Source organism: Ahaetulla prasina, chromosome 9, assembly GCF_028640845.1.
Source record: "Ahaetulla prasina isolate Xishuangbanna chromosome 9, ASM2864084v1, whole genome shotgun sequence".
Lineage (NCBI taxonomy): Eukaryota > Metazoa > Chordata > Lepidosauria > Squamata > Colubridae > Ahaetulla > Ahaetulla prasina.
In genome coordinates this window covers 23487420-23507796 of record NC_080547.1, presented here as the reverse complement: position 1 = coordinate 23507796, position 20377 = coordinate 23487420, and the positions used below count along the sequence as shown (strand labels likewise).

General features: G+C 42.5%; 1 protein-coding gene across 4 annotated transcripts in view; it reads right to left on the bottom strand.

Moving 5' to 3' along the window:
• Positions 1-584: 584 nt before the first annotated feature.
• Positions 585-20377, bottom strand: part of OGDH (oxoglutarate dehydrogenase) — a 58884-nt gene continuing 39091 nt past the window's right edge. For all 4 annotated transcript variants that reach the window (XM_058194142.1, XM_058194145.1, XM_058194141.1 and 1 more), the window contains 12 exons: positions 19366-19518; positions 18693-18795; positions 18161-18289; positions 16919-17069; positions 15041-15168; positions 14748-14926; positions 11998-12069; positions 11353-11475; positions 3772-3844; positions 2917-3080; positions 2175-2329; positions 585-1402 (listed from right to left, as the gene is read on the bottom strand). In XM_058194142.1, the coding sequence (XP_058050125.1) occupies positions 1282-1402; positions 2175-2329; positions 2917-3080; positions 3772-3844; positions 11353-11475; positions 11998-12069; positions 14748-14926; positions 15041-15168; positions 16919-17069; positions 18161-18289; positions 18693-18795; positions 19366-19518 (1551 nt within the window). In that variant the 3' untranslated portion in view covers positions 585-1281. The remainder of the gene's footprint in view (positions 1403-2174; positions 2330-2916; positions 3081-3771; positions 3845-11352; positions 11476-11997; positions 12070-14747; positions 14927-15040; positions 15169-16918; positions 17070-18160; positions 18290-18692; positions 18796-19365; positions 19519-20377) is intronic.

Sequence of the window (20377 nt, the reverse complement as noted above, 5' to 3'; positions counted from 1 at the left end):
TATCCATATGCACAGAAAACCTTGTGCATAATAGAAACCATGGCTGAAAAATTTTGGCTATATGTCAATGGCATGACAAAAGTTATGATCCAACTTTGTTCAAATTAAAGAATTATACAGGCCAAAAATGGATTTTCAGACTTTTAAAATTTGTCACTCCCATATACACAAGTACTTCTTAAAATATTGGTAAACCCCTAAGTAAATGCTGTGAAAGAATTATATCTTCTAAATTAAATGAGTGTAAAACAAAGGTTACACACTTTTGCCTAAAATTCAGGGGGAAATGGGTACTATGAATATTAGAGGAGGGGAAAGATTTCTGCTCATGAGACAGAACAGAATCTCTAATGAAGCAACTTTTACTAGAGTATAGAATGACAAAGCAAAGAGAGAGCTAAGTTTCTTAGCAGGGACATGAGAACCCAATGAATTTTCAGAATTTTTAAGTGTGTTCTTTTCTAGATACAGAGTCAGAGCCAAAAGCTAGGTGAAGCTGAAGGTCCATATAGTTATGGTTATGGTGACTATGTAAAACAAGATGTGTTAGATGCCAAGATTCAAACAGGCCCTCATCCAGGATGTGATTTGAATTAGTAAAAGTTAGTTTAATAAAACAAGCACCTGAGTCCGTGCCTTGCAGATTATTTTGCTTCCTTCATGAAAAGAAACCAGATTTCCATAAAATATCCTCAAAGAGGTATATCTAGTGAAGACAATGCTAATTGTTAAACAACAGCAGTAAAACAGTGTGAGCCCAGGATTTTCAGTGTCAGAGATGTGAGATATTATTGAAAGGTGATATTGTCACTGAATTCAAGTGCAATACCAGATCACATGCACCTTGAGTAGTGCAATGGGGGATAAAAGTCATAATTTGTCACAAAGCAGTGCCAACTCCAGATTAATTTTGGGAATAAAGTCAAGAATCAGGCATTACCTAGAAGCCATCCACTACAGAGGTTCCTTTGGTTGGCCAATATTAGTCCCTTCAAAGCTCTCATCCTGGAGCAGTGGAGCAAGGTAAGCCCCAGGGGTTTGTGCAGGAGTGAACCCACACTGCTCCAGAAGAATTGAGCTGCCGCAACCCTCAGAAACCTTAACACAAATATTCAGACAGGGATTGTTTTGATGGGGCACTTCTTTTAACAGCAGGAAGAGGTTAATAACAAGCTCCTTAAGTTAGTTTACAAGGTCTATAGTTAAAGACACAGAAAGGAGATGATAGATAGAAACACCACAAACACAAGGTGTTGGGACAGAACTAAGGTCGAGATGTATCTAAGACAAGTCCTTGAAAGAGTCGAGGTTGAAGGCCGTGTCCAGCAAGCGTTGTAGTTCGGTCAAGTGATTCTTTTTGTTGCCTGTTGCCGGGGCAGCAGCAGGTTCTCGCCCAGCATACCTAAAGGGAGAAAAGCAGAGACACAATTGCTTGTTTGCAATTGCTGCTCTATCCCCCACCACCGTATATGACCTATCATATAGCAATATATATTGATATTTCACCTAAATTAATGAAACACAATAAGATCTCCATGTTAAAAAGATCTGGGTTCAAATACCAGTATCTAGGCCATCTAACCATTGAAGCACAGCATCATTATAAGCTGCCCTGAGTCTTCGGAGAAGGGCAGGATATAAATGTAAATAAATAAAATAAAATAAAATAAATAAATTTATATTAAAAAAAACCATGGACTGGTATATGCCTTCAGCTTACAGCTGGTCAAAATGTGATCTACAATTTGACGTGGGACCCCACAGTCACACTGAGGGGAGGATGCTAGGCCTCATTTATACAGAGAGCAGACGCCATGTGAGATGCGAATCCTATTTAGGACTATCCACTGCTGACGTGGTAGTTCAAAGCCTGGCATCTTTTTTGTGAGATCATTTGTTTTCCTATGTCTGGGTGTTCAGCGACCCACTTGGCTTTCCATTGGGAATCAATGTTACATCGTGCTTAAATTGTTAAATTTTACTAGCATGTACAGGATTTGAGGGACTGTTGGTGCCCAAAAAGAAAGCCTGTGCTATTGAGACCTTCTGCGTTGCTTCTTTTCCTCTTTTCCTAGAACAGACCACTCCTGTACTCTCACTGAGATCGGACTGATTGTGCCAGAGCAACTATATAAACCTATCCCTCTATCAGAGTAGCCGAAGAAGCCCCTTACCACACTGGCTTTGCACGGTCAATGGTTGTGCGGAGTCTAGGCTTCACGTAATCATAATAGCCTTGGTTTTTGTGCTCTTCTTGACACCAAGCTAGGTCTGCATTGGGGTATTTATGGAATTCCTTCAGCAGGAGGTCAAAAGGGAATGGAGACAGCTAGAAAGAAAAGGCCTCGGGTTTATTATGAACAATTTTCAGCATTCTATCTTTATAAACAAATTGCAGTAGGAAAATTTAAAAAAAGGTCAGTCTGGTTCACGAGCTCCATGGGGAAATGGAAAAACAAGCATTTAATCCATAAGATACTTTTAGAGTTAAAAAGAAAAAAAAGGGGACTGAGTAATATACCAGAAATTTAAGGCCAAGGTTGTTAAGGCCAATAAAGGATTTTCATTTAGTAATAAATTGGGCCTAATCCAAATATTCTGCAGGCAAAGTCAGATCACTCATACTTTAACCTTGGCTCACTTGCTAGGAGGAATGAAGAGACAATTCATAAGGCCTGACTCTACTTCAGAACTGTAATCCACCAAACAAAGCTAGAGGAGTAGAACATGCCTGATAGTTACATTTTACTTTTGCCAGTGGAAGACTTAGTCAAGACTTAGTACCAGTGTGGAATTCTTTAGCTTCCTGTTCATAAAATTCTATTGAGCTTCAAAATACTTATTGTTCAAAGCTCAAAAAGCACGCAGGAGTCCTACTTTTGTAAATCAACAATACCATTCCCACAAAAGCCCTACCTGCTCTACCCTTGTGATGGCCACATCTGCTTCCATATTCCGCATCTTCCGCTCTCGAATAAGTTCATAATAAAGTTTACCAGTGCAGAAGAGAACTCGTTTGACTTGTTCTGGATTCTGTGCTGCCAGACTAGTGTCTGGGATGATACGCTGGAAATGGGTACCTGGAAAGAAGTGGAAGTTATTACTTTTTGTTATACATCAGTGTACATAGTAAAATCTGCTCCAAGGAGTTTATAAAATAGTTTATAAAAAAGAGGAAGGGGACAAATATGAGGAAGTTTACAAAGGGCAGAATAGCAGGGAATCTTTTCCATAAATACCTGATTTTGTTGACAGAAACCACACATGATGCCATGCAGTTTTTTAAAATATCAAGATTAATTGTAATTGTTGGAGTACTACAGCTCCTACTTCGAAACTTTTGTCAAGTACAAGTAGCAACCGAGCACTACTCCCTGCTCATGTCTTTCTTCACAGGAGACTCCAAGTCAAAAGCAAAGTGCTGTGCTGCCCCTTGGAGGAACACCACCACAAAATTTATGACCTAAAACCAATGTTTCAAGGCCTGAGTCAGAGACAAATGACAGCTCCAACTATTTTGCAACATATGAGCTCTTTCTCTGGGTATCATTTAGTGATAGTGATTATTTTTCCTAGCAGAGAAGACCCAGACATCTAAAACAGACTCTGCTCCTATGAAGGTTAACAGAACTTTAGGAAGGCAGGCAGGCAGACTTGTCTTTGTGGCCTTATGTTGAACTTCAAGAATTTCCTTGCCTAATTGTTCAGTCACATCTTCCCTTCTACCAAAGAAGACATTCCTCCCTAGCCCTGATCCCAAGTCTACTGTACCTGCCAGCATTTCATCAAAGCTGGACCGAGCTTCAGGGTGACGCAACAAGGATTTTGGAGTGAAGACTATCAGCTAAAGAAAGAGAGTGGAAGGGAGGGAGAGAGGGGGCCAGGGGAACATAGCCCAAATTAATATTGAGGTGTAAGAATGGAAGTGTTCAGAATTTAATGAAAGAACAATAATCCAAAGTTAATTATTCTAAGGTTCTGTTTTTGAACATCATCAGAACTGCACTCAGTGTTTCTAAGAGAACATTGACCAAAAAGAAATGCCAGGTACACAACCAGATGATGTTATATACCAGAGCAAAGTAATTTTTCATACTTGCTTACCCCTCCTTCAGCTCTGCCCTTTTGACTGTCTGCACTTTGCCACCCTAGCTGCCCTGCACCCCCATGGCTCTGCACTCTACTGCCCTTGCTGCCCACAGTTGGTTTTGCATCTCCTTCCTTAATGAGATGCACCCAGTTTGGCCCTTCATGAAGCAGCTGTAGGCAGCTGCGGGCATACCACATCAGCAGCAGGAAAAAGAAAATGGTGAAAATCAGCTGTGGCAAGGGAAATGCAAGTCAGGCTGGTAGGAGCAGCAGAGGGAACAGGAACAGCAGGGGCAATGGAGTGCAGGGAGGAAGGACAGCAGGGGTGGTAGATGCAGGGTAGCAGAGGTGACAAGGTGGCAGGAATGGGGGATAGATAGGTGAATGGGGAGAGTTCAAGTGAAGGTGAGAATAGCAGGACAGGAGAAGGGGCATTGGTTCTTACCTGACACGCACCTTCTTGTTGAATGGAGACAGCAGCCAGGAATGGGTTGTGCTTTGTTCAGATGAAGGACTGAGCCTGTCAAAAGTTGTTAAGTCCCGCCCTTGTTGCCAGGGGCTCCCAGCTTACAGCGAAGATGAATAAACAGACTTGATGTGTGGAATAAAGGAGAAACAGAAAGGAAGACCAGACAACCAAGGAAGGGGCTGGCTGATGTCTCCACTCAATGAGAAGGCGTGTGTCAGGTAAAAACCAATGCCCCTTCTCCGTATTGGTGGAGACAGCAGCCAGAAATGCGACATACCAAAGCTTGCTGTCCCAAACTACGGGTGGGCCCTAGTTTGGTCCAGGGACTCCCCACTGGTATGAACCCTTTGCAGTACTCTGTGGCCAAATGCCACCTCAGCTGAGGCAAATTGATCTAACTTATAGTGTTTAATAAAGGGTGAAGGGGAAGTCCAAGTAGCTGCCCTGCATATTTCAAGCAAAGACGCCTGCGTGGCCCAGGCTGCTGATGTAGCTGCGCTGCGGGTGGAATGCGCTGTCAGGCAGGTAGGCCGCGGCAGGGAACGCAGTTCATAAGCCTTGGTTATAGTCTGATGAATTCACTGGCCAACAGTGGATGGACTAACTCAAGAACCCAAAGAGATTGGAGTAAAGGAAACAAATAACGACTCCGTTGGGCGGAGGTCTGCAGTTCTCTTTAGGTAGATACGAAGTGCCCGCCGGAGGTCCGGGGAATGCCGGCGCCTTTCCAAAGGGTGGGCTGGATTGGGGCAAAAATTGGGAAGAATCAACTCCCAAATCAACATGGAATGGAGTATTGATTTTGGGGATGAAAGACAGATCAAGGTGAAGAATGACTTGGTCGGCGTGAAAAACACACAGGTCACTGCAAACGGAGAGGGCAGCAATCTCCAAAATCCTCCTGGCCGAAGTGATCGCCACCAAGAAGGTCAACAGGCAAAGGCTGGTTGTTCATAAAGGCTTGTATGGAGCTCCTGTAAGAGAGTTCAGGACGATAGAGAGATCCCAGGTGGGATACCTGTGCACGACAGGAGGACATAAGTTAGCAGCCCCTTTCAGAAACCGTTGGATGGTGGGATACTGGGATAAGGAAGAAAGTGACCCACAAGTCAGGACAGAAGATAATGCCGCCACCTGCCGACAAATAGTATTTGGCAAGAGGCCACAATTGAGTCCGTCCTGAAGGAATTCCAGGATCTGGGCGATTAATGCCTGTAGAGGAGAAATTGATGCCCAGTCACACCATGAGCAAAAGGCCCGCCAAGTGACAGAATAAATATGTTCCATGGCCGGCCTCTGAGAAGCTTGAATAGTCCGGATAACCCTGGAGGAAAGGAGGACTCCACTCAGAGCGTGCCACTCAATCGCCAGATGGTCAGTTGGAGCCATTGAGAGTCCGGGTGAACCAATGTCCCCTGGCTGAGGGGAGCAATGGCCTGAGAAATTCTCCTCCTGCTATTGACAGGGTCATGAGATCGGCAAACCAAGCTCGTCAGGGCCAATGCAGGGCGACAAAAAGACCTCCGCTTTCTCCTGCAGAATCTTTTGTACCACCTTTGGGATTAACGGCAACGTGGGGAAAGCATAAATTAGCCCCCGAGGCCATGGGTTCTGGAGCTGGAAAGCGGGCATAAAAGTGTGGAAGCTGTGCATTCTCCGGGGTAGCAAATAAATCCACTTCCGGGAGGCCGAAGCAGTCCATCATCTGTCAAAAGAGTGCAAGTGCCACTCCATGTGGTCAATGGCTCGATAGCTAAGCCAGTCTGCCTGCACGTTGGATACCCTGGAGATGTGTTCCACCATCAGCGAACGGAGATGGTGACACAGTCTTCTGACCTCCAACATTAGACTTGACAATCTGGTTCCCCTCTGACGATTTATATGCGCCTTCGTGATCACATTGTTGGTAAGTACCAACACGTGGTGGTCCGTGACCAGCTGTCGAAAGTGTCGAAGGGCAAGAAAGACGGATCGTAGCACCAGCCAATTGATGATGTGTTGCAGATTGCGACCTGACCAATGGCCCTGAGTGACCTGCGACTGGAGATGTGCCCCCCAACCAACGAGACTGACATCTGTCATCAGTACCAGCCGAGAAGGCTTGTGGAACAGCTGTCCTTTGGAAATCACCACCAGATGAGGGATCTTCTGACCCTGGGTGGAACCTGGACCTTCGTTGGGGAAGAACCTTTTCCTGAAGTAAGTTGGTCCCACCGGTCGGCAAAGAGAGCAAATCTGCCCCCAATGGGAGAGTCAGACCTGTAATTATCGCTGACGCCGGAAAGGGCTGCTGTCCTGAAAAGTTTTACCTTGGGCCAGCCTGTCAGGCTGACCTCGCTGTCTAGCTCCAAAGGAGGGTATCACATGAGAATGGGCAGCTCCCCAGTCAGATGCCCTAAACTGAGGCCTGCGGTAAGGAGTAGAATAACGGAACTCGGCCTTGTGTTGAGCGCTTGGCAAAATCTTCCTCTTGTCCTTAGTCTCCACAAGCAGTAGTTCTAAGGCAGGCCCAAATAAGTTGACTCTGGCAAATGGAGCCAAGCCAGGTGCTACTTATGGTGCGCATCCGCCAGCCAGTGACAGGTCGCTACCGCCACAGCCATTGACTTGGAGGTGAAGTGCGCTGAATTCAATGTTGCATCTGCAGAAAATTGAACCGCTGCTATTATTTTGTTCAAATCTTGTTGTAGTCGTGTGTCCTCAGATGGCAACTTGTTGCAAAGTTGTTGAAGCCAGACCAATGTTGCTCTATTGAAGAAAGAGGCCGTAGATGCCAACCTAATCACTCACACTGCTCCTTGATGAACTCGCTGTAAAGATTGATCAGATCGACACTCCTCAGGTCGTAAGCCCTCTTTTGGCTCACCTGGGATGGTGGAATTGGGCAACAGAGCTGCAACTGGAGGGTCTACTGATGGAACTTGGAGAATCAATTCCAATTCCAGGGCCACATTGAAAAAATGATGGTCACCCAATGAAGGCAGAGGGGCAGATCTGGGCACCGCCCATTGCTTCTGGACGACATTGATGAACATGGTGGAAGTGGGAATGACTTGCTAGGCTCCGAAAACAGAGATTCTGAGGGACCTTTAGAAGTAGAAGGAACCTCCCACTCCAGAGAGCTCCCTAACCCAATGACATTGGTAGCCTTAAACAACAAAGACTTGAAAACCGCAGGCTAAAAAAGGCCAGTAAATGCCGGTTGCTCTGGCAAAAGACCTTCATCATCAGAAAGGTCGTGCTCGTGGCGGTGAATGTCCTCGCCTAGTGATGGATGGCAGTCTTCCTAAATGAAAGTCTTCCACACTGGGATGGTAGTGTGACTCAGAAGCCACTGACAAAGCTGGGGACACTCGTCCGAGTTGATTCAGAAAGGTTGCCGCCAGACTCTGCTGGATAGCCCTGGCCAGAATATCCTGAAGGTTGTCAAGTAAGGAAGCCCCATGATCCATCACGGTTGGCCGATCGGAAGCCTGGAAGGCAGGTTGGGCTGGTGCAACTGGAGCAAGATGTGGGCCCCACAAGTCGGCCGTTGGAATAGGCACGGGGCAATCCTGTAATGACACCTGATCTGAGGTGCCTCCAGGAGACCGTGGACGTGGAGCTGTTCTGGCCAAATCACGGGAACTATCCTTGGGCGGCAGTTGTAAGGATGATTTAGTTGCCTTGTGACAGATTTTCTGTCATGCTTGATCCCTGCGGCGTTCATCCCGCAGGGCTGCCTGACTGCGTTTGTCAGTTTTATGATGCTGGAGGGAAGTAATTTGGCTCCTCACTGCGGAGGAGCCAGACACAGGTAAGGCCTGATCATGAGCCGGCTTGTTGGAGTCAGGACCGTCATCTGTCGCAGTCACTCCCCGCTTAGATTTATAATTTATTTATTTATCGTATTTGTATACTGCCCTATCTCCCAAGGAACTCAGGGCGGTTCACAGGCAAATAAAAAAGTACATATAAATACAGAATAAAATATCAATTAAAAAACTTATTCTACACAGCCAAATAATTAAAAAGAACAATATAAATAATAAAACCCATTAAAACCAATATAAATTTAAAATCTGGTCCAGTCCTGCGCAGATGAATAAATATGTTTTAAGCTCGCGGCGGAAGGTTCGGAGATCCGGAAGTTGACGAAGTCCTGGGGGGAGTTCGTTCCAGAGGGTGGGAACCCCCACAGAGAAGGCCCTTCCCCTGGGTGTCGCCAAACAACACTGTCTAGCAGACGGCACCCTGAGGAGTCCCCCTCTGTGAGAGCGCACGGGTCGGTGAGAGGTATTCGGTAGCAGCAGGTAGTCCCGTAAATAGCCCGGTCCTATGCCATGGAGCGCTTTAAAGATAGTTACCAAAACCTTGAAGCGCACCTGGAAGGCCACAGGTAGCCAGTGCAGTCTGCGCAGGAGAGGTGTCACATGGGAGCCACGAGGGGCTCCCTCTATCACCCGCGCAGCCGCATTCTGAACTAACACAATGCGCTTTGGGCATTGTGTGCCACTGTAAGGGAATCACTAGACAGGTAATTATCACACCAGATGGTGTGACAAATAGTGGTCCAGAACCCTTGGAAAGGGTAGGAAAAACTGATACTGTGTATGCCCAGTTGTGCCAAATGGCTGTCACGCCCGTCCAGTTGGAACAAAAGGCTGCAATCAGAGCACGAGGCTCTTGAACCTCCCAGGCCCTGGATTCATAGGGTGCAGACCCAAAGGGGCTGCTAGTATAAAGGCAGCTCTTGTTCTGTCTCCTTCCCCATTTCGGATTAACGAGCTGGCCTTCAGCCAGTGGATTCACGGCTCTTATCAGTCCTGGCAGAGAAATCGCAGCTGCCTGCCAAAGTTCAAACAAATGACTCACGTAACAAGACTTTCAGCTCTTTTTGAAACGGTTCAGCTAAACTTTTGCTTCCCGTGGAGTGAGAGCAGTCCCAAAGCTCCTTATATATCCTGTGGGGTGGGGCTCCTGCCCCACCCTTCCCTTTGATGATGCCGCCTCTCTAATCTTCTAAGCACGGGTCAATCCAAGCTTGATTATTATTATTGTCAGCTGGATCTGAAGGCGTAGCCTGAGGAAGGGAGGAATCAGGGGATGACGGCCTCATTACGTCCTCTGACTGGTCTGATTCTGGCCCCTGGAGCAGGGCCAAAGGAATCGGTGCTCCCGAGGTAAGCCTTACCGGCCCTTCCCCCTCACTCTCGGAGTCACTTTTGGGCATGGGGCCAGGTTCGGGGGCTGGAGTCACAACAGCTCTAGTCCTGAGCGAGAATTAGAATTGGCAATGGCGCGCTAAGCTCCTGAAGGGCATCGCTCATCTGAGACTGTGCAAGAGGCACTAAGGATAATGGCCACCCGTTCGAAGTTTGGAAGTAGGGAGCAAATGACTCATGAAACAGCGATCCCATGTCAACTGGGAGAGCGTGTTTTAGCACACTGAGCCTGATAAGGGCTAACCGCAGCGAGGATGTCAAATGCAGCAAATCGGGAGGCTGTGAGATGACCCTAACGGCCACCCAATTAGCCTTCAGGAAACGCTAGGCTCCTGAATGGAATGGGGAAGCAAAATGGCTGCCTGTCAAGCCCTCAGGGAGTGCGAAGCTCCTGACGCGATTCTTTTAGGCAGAAGTAGAGTGCGAAGCTCCTGCAGCGTTATTAAGGTACTCTTTGGAGCGCGAAGCTCCTACAAACCTCCTCAATCGAGATAACAATTTCCTCCAATGCCTCCTGGGACGATAGTCACTCCACAAGGAATTAAACAGGCTGTAACTGCCTGCCGTGGCCAAAAATGGCAGGGCTGAAGCCTTGCCACTGAGACCCTCCCCCCGAGCTCCAACCCAAGGGAGGGAATCTCTGGAATTTACTCACGAATTGCAGACAATATGAGAGGGAATTCCAAGAAAGAGAAAGGTGAAATAACAGCCAGAAATGGAGGAGAAAATTCCAATATATCCAATATATCTGAAGGACTGAGCCAAAAGCTGGGAGCCCCTGGCAACAAGGGTGGGACTTAACAACTTTTGACAGGCTCAGTCCTTCGTCTGAACAGAGCGCAACCCATTCCTAGCTGCTGTCTCCATCAATACAGAGAAGTATGAGGTCTTGGCCTAACAAATGCAACTGGAACTATTAAAATTATCACCTCTAAGCACCTCTAAGTCTTGATGTTTCACCTAAGGACTGCATCTCTTAACAACAGAAATTCTGATCCCAATTAGGGTTGTTAAGCAAGGACGACTTGTATTTGATACTTCATTATCTGCCACTCAGTTTAACTGCTCTAAAAAAATGTTCTTTTCATCAGCCAGAAAAACAAGAGCTCCAGGATCATTGGGTTATAATATTTTGTAAGATACAATTTAAAATAATTTGCCTAAAAACTAAGATATTAATATTCAGTAGAGCATATCAGTTATGACTAGCTAATCAACCTTTTCTAGGCAAGAATATGTATGTGGCATAAAGTTCAATGAGGAAATGAAAACATTTGCCCACTGGCTTTTATTGTAAAGAGAACTCCTGGGTGATGAACAGAGTACTGTAAAAAATGCCGAGGAACAGAACTAGCAGGATAGTCAAAATCTACCAAGCAAAATAGGCTCTTTGCAAATTAATCTTAGTTTACAGTTCTCCCATCCACCAGAGTGTTTTTCTTTGACTACTGTTAAGTTCAGAATTGTTTCACAATTTATCATATGCCACTTTCTACTTTACTTCGGAGTCTAATTAAAGCTAAGAAGCTAATATGGGAAGGAAGAACCCATGTCCCTCTTTGTACTAAGGAAGTAATTCTTCATACTGACTGGTTTCCGGAAGGGGAGAAGTATCTGCCTCCGCATAACGTGGAAAAAGTTTGCTGGAGTGGAGCAGTTTACCACAATCCAATTGCAGTCGTACAGCTGGCGCACATCAAAGTCATCTAGTTTCTGTAGGAAAACAATGACGGAATTCAGAAAGGTAGAAGAATTGCATGCATTGCCAAAGTGGTCAAAGAACCTGAAAATCAACTGTGAAATACATCTCTGGGACTAGGGAAGGAGGTTCCCCTTAAAAGGTGTGAGGAAGCAAGACAGCTGAAACAGGGTGGGGTGAGAGCCGAATTATGGTAGGCCAGATATTTTGAGGAGGATTTTTTTCTTTGTAAGCATTATGTTTTATAATTCTTACATTACCCATCTCAAACTGCTAATAATCTCTGACACTTTTTAAAGAGATTGGATGTTGGATTGGGGGCTCCAATTTGCATCCTTCCTATGTCAGGTTGATTACCGTGAAGTACAGTATTGAGGTGTTCAGGGACACATGGAGGAGCCATTCAGTCTACAACAAGCTGATACTGGACTTATCCCGCCCTCCCCCAAAACTATTCTCAGCATTCTCAGAAATCTGGCTAAGGGTCGTGTGGACAGAAGAAAGGTGTGGCCAACATGCACTCACAGCCAACTCACCGGGAAGACATCTGGATCATCATTGCACATTTGTAAGAATCGTTCTGGTCGAGCAGAAGAATGCTCAGGGCCCTGCAAACATATATGAGACTTTCTTGAGTAATGGCTTTTCCTTGACTAAAGAGGACATTGAGGCAAAACTGAGCATTTCTTCTAGAAAGAGGATTGCTGTAGAGCAATGGTTAAAGTAACTGGATACAAAGCAGGGAGAACCATGTTCCTCTCTTGATAATGGAATTAGCTGGAGGACTTTGGGCCAGTTATTTTTTCCCTTAGCTTGCTCTATCTTGCTAGAGGTAAATGAGGAATCAGCCAATGTATGATGGCTCTGAAACGCTGAACAGGAAGATGTAAAAAACAATAAAAAAGCAATAAAGAAATAAATCTAAATCCCAACCCCCAAATTCTAATATGCACTATTGGGCACTTTTCCAATGTGCTATTAGAACATGTTGTAATATTGGAACAAAAGTTAATATTTCTTATTTTCAATTTTGTTATGCTGACCCAGGCTTTAATGCTTTTAATTACTTCAACATATGCAAGAATTTTCAATGCAGGGCAAATCTATATGTAGGATCTACCGGTAATTTAACACCATCTAAACATAGATATTAAGTCTAAATCCACCTTATCAGGCAGGTAAAAGGAGACTTATTAGAAAACAACACAAAAGAGGGAGACGTGGACAGCGTCGTGACAAATGAAACCGGAAGGAAATAATTAAATAGCTGAAACCTGACAAATTTGGCTTGGAATGGAAGTCTAGAGCAGTGTAATATAAGACTTTTAATTAATTAAAATTTGGAGAATTTTATTGACTAATTAAAGATCACATATAAGGAGAAAAAAGAAAGGAACTAAAGAAGGATTTAAAATTGGATTTTAATTGAACATCTCCTATTTCCTCTATTTTCTACATATTTGGAGCAAGCAAAGGATCAAATTCAAACTATTTATTTCAAATAGGACAAATTGGATAAAAAGGGAAACAAATTGAAACAAAAGAGGTGCGGCTCTGTATTACAGAAACAAAATGGATACTTTGTTAATTGTGAATTGTAACTGTAGACTAAAGGGTGACATCTAAAGGCAGAAGATGAAATACAAGATTGGAAAATCTCTGCGACCATGGAAGAGTTTCAAGGGAGGATTCTATCAACCAGCTGCTTGATCTTTAAGACTCATAACGTTCAAGAACAAAGCAGAGAACAACTGGCAACAAGAAAAATAGATAAATAACATCTAAGCGAAGAACAAAAGGAATAACTACAAACTGAAATATTAATAATGATTTAAGAAAAGATAATGAGCTGCTTGCACCAATGACGAGGAATAATAATAAAAAAGGGAAAATTTGTGTTACAATATACAGCTAAAGTTTGTATAAAGATTATTAGAGATTATAAGGAGGGAAAAGAGGGAAAGGAGTTTCAAGAAATTGAGCTAAGAAAATATGAATTTTTTTAAGCATATGCAGTTAAGCTGAAGTGATTTGAGATAAAACTTTTAATAGAATATAAATATAAGCATGAAAGCATTTGAGAGACGAGAAATATTTGCTCCTTTTTATCTTCTCTTTTATTAAGAATAAGACAATGTTGAAATTGACAGAATAAGAAAAGAATGGCAATTAAATTACAGATATGAATAGAATTTATTAGGGGACTGGAGGCTAAAACATATGAAGAATGGTTGCAGGAACTGGGTATGTCTAGTTTAACAAAAAGAAGGACTAGGGGAGACATGATAGCTGTGTTCCAATATCTTAGGGGCTGCCACAAAGAAGAGGGAGTCAGGCTGTTCACCAAAGCACCTGAGGGCAGAACAAGAAGCAATGGGTGGAAACTGATCAAAGAAAGAAGCAACTTAGAACTAAGGAGAAATTTCCTGACAGTTAGAACAATTAATAAGTGGAACGACTTGCCTGCAGAAGTTGTGAATGCTCCAACACTGGAAATTTTTAAGAAAATGTTGGATAACCATCTGACTGAGATGGTGTAGGGTTTCCTGCCTGGGCAGGGGGTTGGACTAGAAGGCCTCCAAGGTCCCTTCCAACTCTGTTGTTATGTTATGTTATGTTATGTTATTTGAATATGAAAATATGATGATTCATAACAAGGTATTTTAAAGATTAAGGATGAAATAATAAGTGATGGGAGATTTTTTATGAAATTGAAAGGCGAGAACTAAATGTAGGAGAGAGCTTTTTAGAGTCTATTTTGTTTTATATGTTACTTTCTCTTTTTTGGTATGGAATAAACAAGTGATGGGAGACCTTTTTTTTAAATTAAAAGGTGAGAATTGAAGTAGGAAAGAATTTTATAGATACTACCTTGTTTCTTTTAGTTTTTGTTATCGTTTTGTTTTTTGATAAAATTAGGGATAATTACTGTTTTGGTTTTGTGGAATATAAGAATTAAGAAAGAAATTTGTGGTGGGGAACTTATGTTTTTTTTTTAATGTAGAAGGGAGGGATAAAAAGAGGGCAAGAATGTGGGGACTAGGCTAGATTTAAGTGTTAATTTCAGGATAAGGGGCGAAAACAGATTTTATAAATAGAAATGTGCAAATAATAAAATTTTAAGGGGGAAAGGGAAATACATTGGATAGATTATATTTTGAGGGGGTGAAAATTGAATTGGGTTTAATTATATACCTGACTGATATCTTGTTCAAAAATAATTTGTATGTGGTTTGTTTAAGAAAAATTAAAAAAAAAAGAGAAAACAACACAAATGTTTCCTTACCATGCCTTCCATGCCATGGGGAAGTAGTAGTACAATGCCATTCTGCCTCACCCATTTGGCCTGCCCAGAGCAGATGAACTGGTCGATGATACACTGAGCTGTATTGTGGAAGTCGCCAAATTGAGCTTCCCAAACCACCAAAGCATTGGGACTGGCCATAGCAAAGCCCAGCTCAAATCCTGCATTGATAGAAATGGAAAGCTTTTTTGGGGGGAGGAAGATTATCAGGGAGAAATAGGCTTAAAAATCAAGTTTACATAACTCCTTTAAGTTTTAGTAGGGAAAAGACATACCCAAGACTCCATATTCTGAGAGAGAACTATTGCAGACAGTGTAAGGAGCTTGATTTGGCCAGAGATGATTCATGGGAATACAGGTTCTCTTGTCAACATTCTGATCATGCAAGACATGGTGCCGATGGCTGGATAAGAATACAAGTGAAAATTTTATTTAAATCTCTGGCAGAAAAGTACTTCTCCAAACCACGGGCCTCACGCTATACAGCTGTCATAGACTTCAAAGCAGCTTTGAAATTGCAAAATTCTTCTGTAGACAGAAGGCTGAGACTACTAATCTATACTGCAATTTCTATAATAAAAGTCCCATAAAAGTTAAACAAAGCTCCAAAAAATACTATACCAGTGAGACAGAGGACATAGACAAGGCAATATTCTTACCCCATCGTTGTTTAATTATTATATTAATGCACTAGTTGCCATGATTAATTACTTCTCTCATCATTCACTAAAACTAGCCAAGAAACATATTTCAATTCTATTGATAATATCGCATTAATTTCCCTGACAGGCCTATGACGGCTGCTCAATTATTTCCAGTTTTGGTTCGGGAAATGAATTACAAAAAGACCAAAGTGGTGGTCTTTTTGAAATGCCATCGTATTTGGACTCTAAGTAATCATTCTATTGAATGGCCTAAATTGTTAAAATACATAAGCATAGTTTTCCATCCCACAATCTCAAGCACAACGCACAGAGAATATGTAGCACAAAATAGTCAGCCACAGCCACTTTGCAATAATTTTCTATAATAAAAGGGCCTGATTCATCCCAGCTGCATGCCAAGTGTTAAATATGAAACACCGTTGATCCTCTAAAAAGAGTTATACTCCAATTTCTTAGGAACATATTTCAAGTTCACTGCTGGGTCTCAAACACGTCTGTAATGAGGATTGAGATTACTACTTGGTTACACCTTCACGTACTGGTCAAAGTATACTTTGCCCTTGTAGGTCTGATATCTTGGATCCTTACTGGCAACCTTTTGTCATTTCTAAAGCAATAGGAAAAAAATGGTGCTTCTGGATTTTTAATAACCCCACTTTGTACATTTGGAAACTGATATACATTTAGATCCATCATGTTTCTTTAAATATATATTCCTGACCAATTTGTCACTCTCCTTAGATCAGCTAGATACCTAAATGAAATTTCATTTCCTAAATGTAGGATAACATTTACATTGACTTGTTTTGATGTCCCATTACAGGTCCTAGAAGGGAGATACAAAGATACATCTCTGGCTGCCCTTTTTATACCTACCGCCCACTTTTGTATCTCTGTTAGTAGTAAAATTTTCTAACCGCCCACAGGTTCCACAGTAATGTGCCATGTATTGTCGTCTGCGCATGCCTCTCACGCATCGTGGATTGGGTTTGGGGGTGGGGCGCCGGCTACCAGCTCTGCTTGCCTGTTACAGCTGGGTGGTGTGGGGGGAGATGCACGAGCTATTCTGGGACGAGGCTCTTTTGTTTGCGGTTGCACTATAGCGCCATTTAGTTTCACTTATGTAACGTGAACTAAACTTATGCATGGGTGACACAAATAGTATATTTTCAGAAATTTAAATTGTCATGGGGAATTTTATGAAAACCTAATGAAAATGTTTTTAAATAATGCTATGAAATTTTTTTAAAAAGTCAATTAAATTGAAAAAAAGGAAAGTGCTTCAGTCTCGGACAAAACCCCTATTGCCCACCATGAAAGCGGGAACGCCCACTAGTGGGCGGTAGGGACCAGGTTGACTACCACTGGCCTAAGCTGAAGATAATGCTATCTTTGACATTCTGCATTTGCCCCCAAATCTTATGGATTTTCACTAAAGTCGTGTATTGGTTAAAGAAAGACTGCCCATGTACAATCAACACACTTTACCTGAATGTTCCTCTTTCAACATCTTGTCCACTCAGCCGAATATGGATTCCTTCTTTAAGAAGAGAGCCAAATGCCATATACTCTGCTAAGGCCCAGTCTACAGTTCTATTGGCAACCATCTCTCCTCGTGTTTTTAGAATCCTGCTTAAACCTTTAGAGAAAAATAATAATAATTAATCTGCTTGAAAACTTTATAATAGCATTTTCCAAAATGTATCCATGCCTTTACAGAGGCTTTGAAAGTCTGTTGCTTTGGGTAGCAAACAGTGAAGAAGATTGCATCATAGATCACTTCCATAACATGAGTACCCTTCAGATGTACCATACTTTTCGGAGTACAAGATGCACTTCCCCTCCTAAAAGTTGGTGAAAATTGTGGTGCGTCTTATACACCAAATGTTGCCAAAGCCCTGCCCACTCCCACCCCTTGGCTGTTTTCGGTGCATCACATTTTCAGCCTTCGCATGCCCCGTTTTTAGCCTCTGCGCGTCGCATTTTCACCCAGTTCTAGGCAGCGGGGATCGGCGGTGGCAAATGGGCTGTGTTGAATGGGTGGTGGCAGTGGTGAACGGGCACCAGCAAACAGGCCCTGGCGAATGGGCCTTGCCGGCAGTGAAAAAGATGCAGTGAATGGGCCGCGCCGAAGGCAAACAGGTGGCGGCAAACTGGCCATGGCGGTGAATGGGCCAGATGAATACCGTATGGATGCTGGGAGGCAAAGGCAGAAATGTTTTTTTCTTGTTTTCCTCCCCCAAAAAGGTAGGTGCATCTTATAGTCCGGAACATCTTATACTCCGAAAAATATGGTATGTACTACGATTCTAGAATCCTCAACAGTAACCATGCTGGCTGCAGAATTTTAGGAGCTGAAATTCACATGCCTGGAGGGTGCTCAGGTAAGGCTGCTATAAATCAAAGCACAAACATAAAATGTAGAAAAAGAGCAAAGGCTAAGACTGAAAGATTAAGCTCTGAAGCAGAATCTATTTTCATCTTAGTTTGCTGACAGCTTGGATTGGCTATGAGGTAGGCCCAAATGTACTAGGATATATAATACATGGAATAGCTATCATTAAAACATGCAAAACAGAAGCAAAGTACTGATTGGTCCCTCAATTCTGAACATCTATCTAAGAGAGGCTTCAAGGAAACTTTGCAAAAGACTCCTCCACGCAAGTAAGACATTGTATTTTCTAATGAAATCATTAAAAACTAAAGGGGGGAAAATATAGAAAACCATACCTCCATGAATGGTAAAATTTTCAACAGGAACTGAGCTGGCCACCTTTCCTATATGGACCAAATCTTCTTCAGTCAAGCCGGTAGAAGGACAAGTCATGCTCCGAGGTTGGCCATCCAGGGTGAAGAAACCTGGACATTTAAGAAGAGGACATAAAAAGAGGCAAGGAAGACATTCACAGGAGGAGCAAGCTCTAGCTACAACAATTCCTTTAAAAAGATGTTCCTCACTGCCAAATTTCTTTTGAGAAGGTATTTGGCAAATAAACTCTGTCCAATTAAACTACTGGATCATCCTGCCAGAGCATCTGGGAGAAGAACAAAAATTCTTCATCAAGTGCCTCTTAGTTTAATGCAAGCACATTTTGTTTATTAATAATGCTGACTACCTCTTATGATCCTTGTATGGAATTTTCAGAACTTGGAGTTCTAGGCAAGGACAACTCATATTTGTGCCAGAAAGTGCAAGTACAATCTATTGACCACAAGTACTATTTTTTCCTCCATGGCCATTAGCAAATAGACGGTAACTTACCAGGCCATGGAGAGTCTAACCAATGCTTGATGTGAAGGATTTTTTCATCCTTGGATCTGGCATGAGCCTCTTCACAGATTTTGTCATACTTGGAAATTTCCTCCTGGAATACAAAAGGAGAATAACGTGGACATGACTCCAAGGACAAATATTACTCTAAACAAACGCCTTCTTGGAATTATAACACATTTCTCAACCAAAACTGGTAATAGCAATCACTGTAATTTATCTACCGGGCTGGGAGTATCAGTTTCTACTTTGTCTACAATAAAGTCAGAGCTTCTGCTGGGGCAAATATGTCCCTATTTACGAAAAGTTGTTTCCAAAGCCAGCAGAGTTGGCTTTCTGAAAGGAAAATATACACATACAAATATAATCATATAACAAGCCAGTTAATATACACAATGGCATGTATCAAGTTAAACAAGTTTCAATAAGCTACACAATATCAATTGAGAAATGTTATCAATTGCCTTAGAAAAATAAGAGATTATTTTACTAATTATTCTTATTATTAAATATTCCTGTATGCTGTCATTAATTATAACATTTATAAAATGCCAAAAGTCTCTGAAATTATGAAATGCTTGGTACCACAATGGGATGAGGAATATTAAGATACCTAAGCATGGCTGGGCTACAGAATGATTGTTAAAACTATAAATGAAAGTACCTCATATTCTGGTTGATTTACTACTCCTTGTGAAATCAGTGTCTCAGCATACTTCTGTAGCACAGCTTTCTGTTTTCGGATCTGCTTGTACATCAATGGCTGAGTGAACATTGGCTCGTCCATCTCATTATGCCCATTTCGTCTGTAGCACACCTAGCATGTTTGAAAGGAAGAAAAATCCCATATATTTATTCTTGACCTAAACAATTCATCTTCCCAAATTAAAAAGAAAATTTCCAAACTCAGTAATTAGAGGGTAATACTCAGAGGTGGGTTTCAGCAGGTTCTGACCGGTTCTGGAGAACCGGTAGCGGAAATTTTGAACAGTTCGGAGAACCAGTAGTAAAAATTCTGACTGGCCCCGACTCCATCTATTCTCTGCCTCCAGAGTCCCGACTGATGGGGAGAAAATGGGGATTTTGCAATTATCTTCCCCTGGATTGGGGAGGGAATGGAGATTTTACAGTAACCTTCCCCTGCCACGCCCACCAAGCCACACCCACAGAACCAGTAATAAAAAAACCTGAAACCCACCACTGGTAATGCTTGATTGAGAACAAGCATGGGTGTAAAGTGATAGCAAATGAACAGAATAAGATTCCCTGGAACGTTATCAGAAAAGAAAAAATGTTCCAGCTTTGGAAAAATTTACATTCAATTTAAACTTCTCTTTCCACCATTCTGCAAAACCCTTTGAAAACGATCCTCAAAGGAGAGGTGGATATGGCTGAGTAGGGCAAGCTATTATTTATTTACTAATATAAATACCATTGACTTATACAGACTTCCAGCTCTAAACTATCCTTGTTTTCAACATGTCTATATACCATTTCAGATTTTTGCTTTTTAAACTTAATCTCTTCCTCTTGAGGATCTAATGAACTGTATCCAGTCACAATTTTCTTAATGTTCCTCTCAACCCATTAATTTTTCCACTGTATATTTGTTCTTCAGTTCAATCCTCATGAATTCTTTCTATGTGACCAACCTGGTTTAGCATATTTCTTTTTAA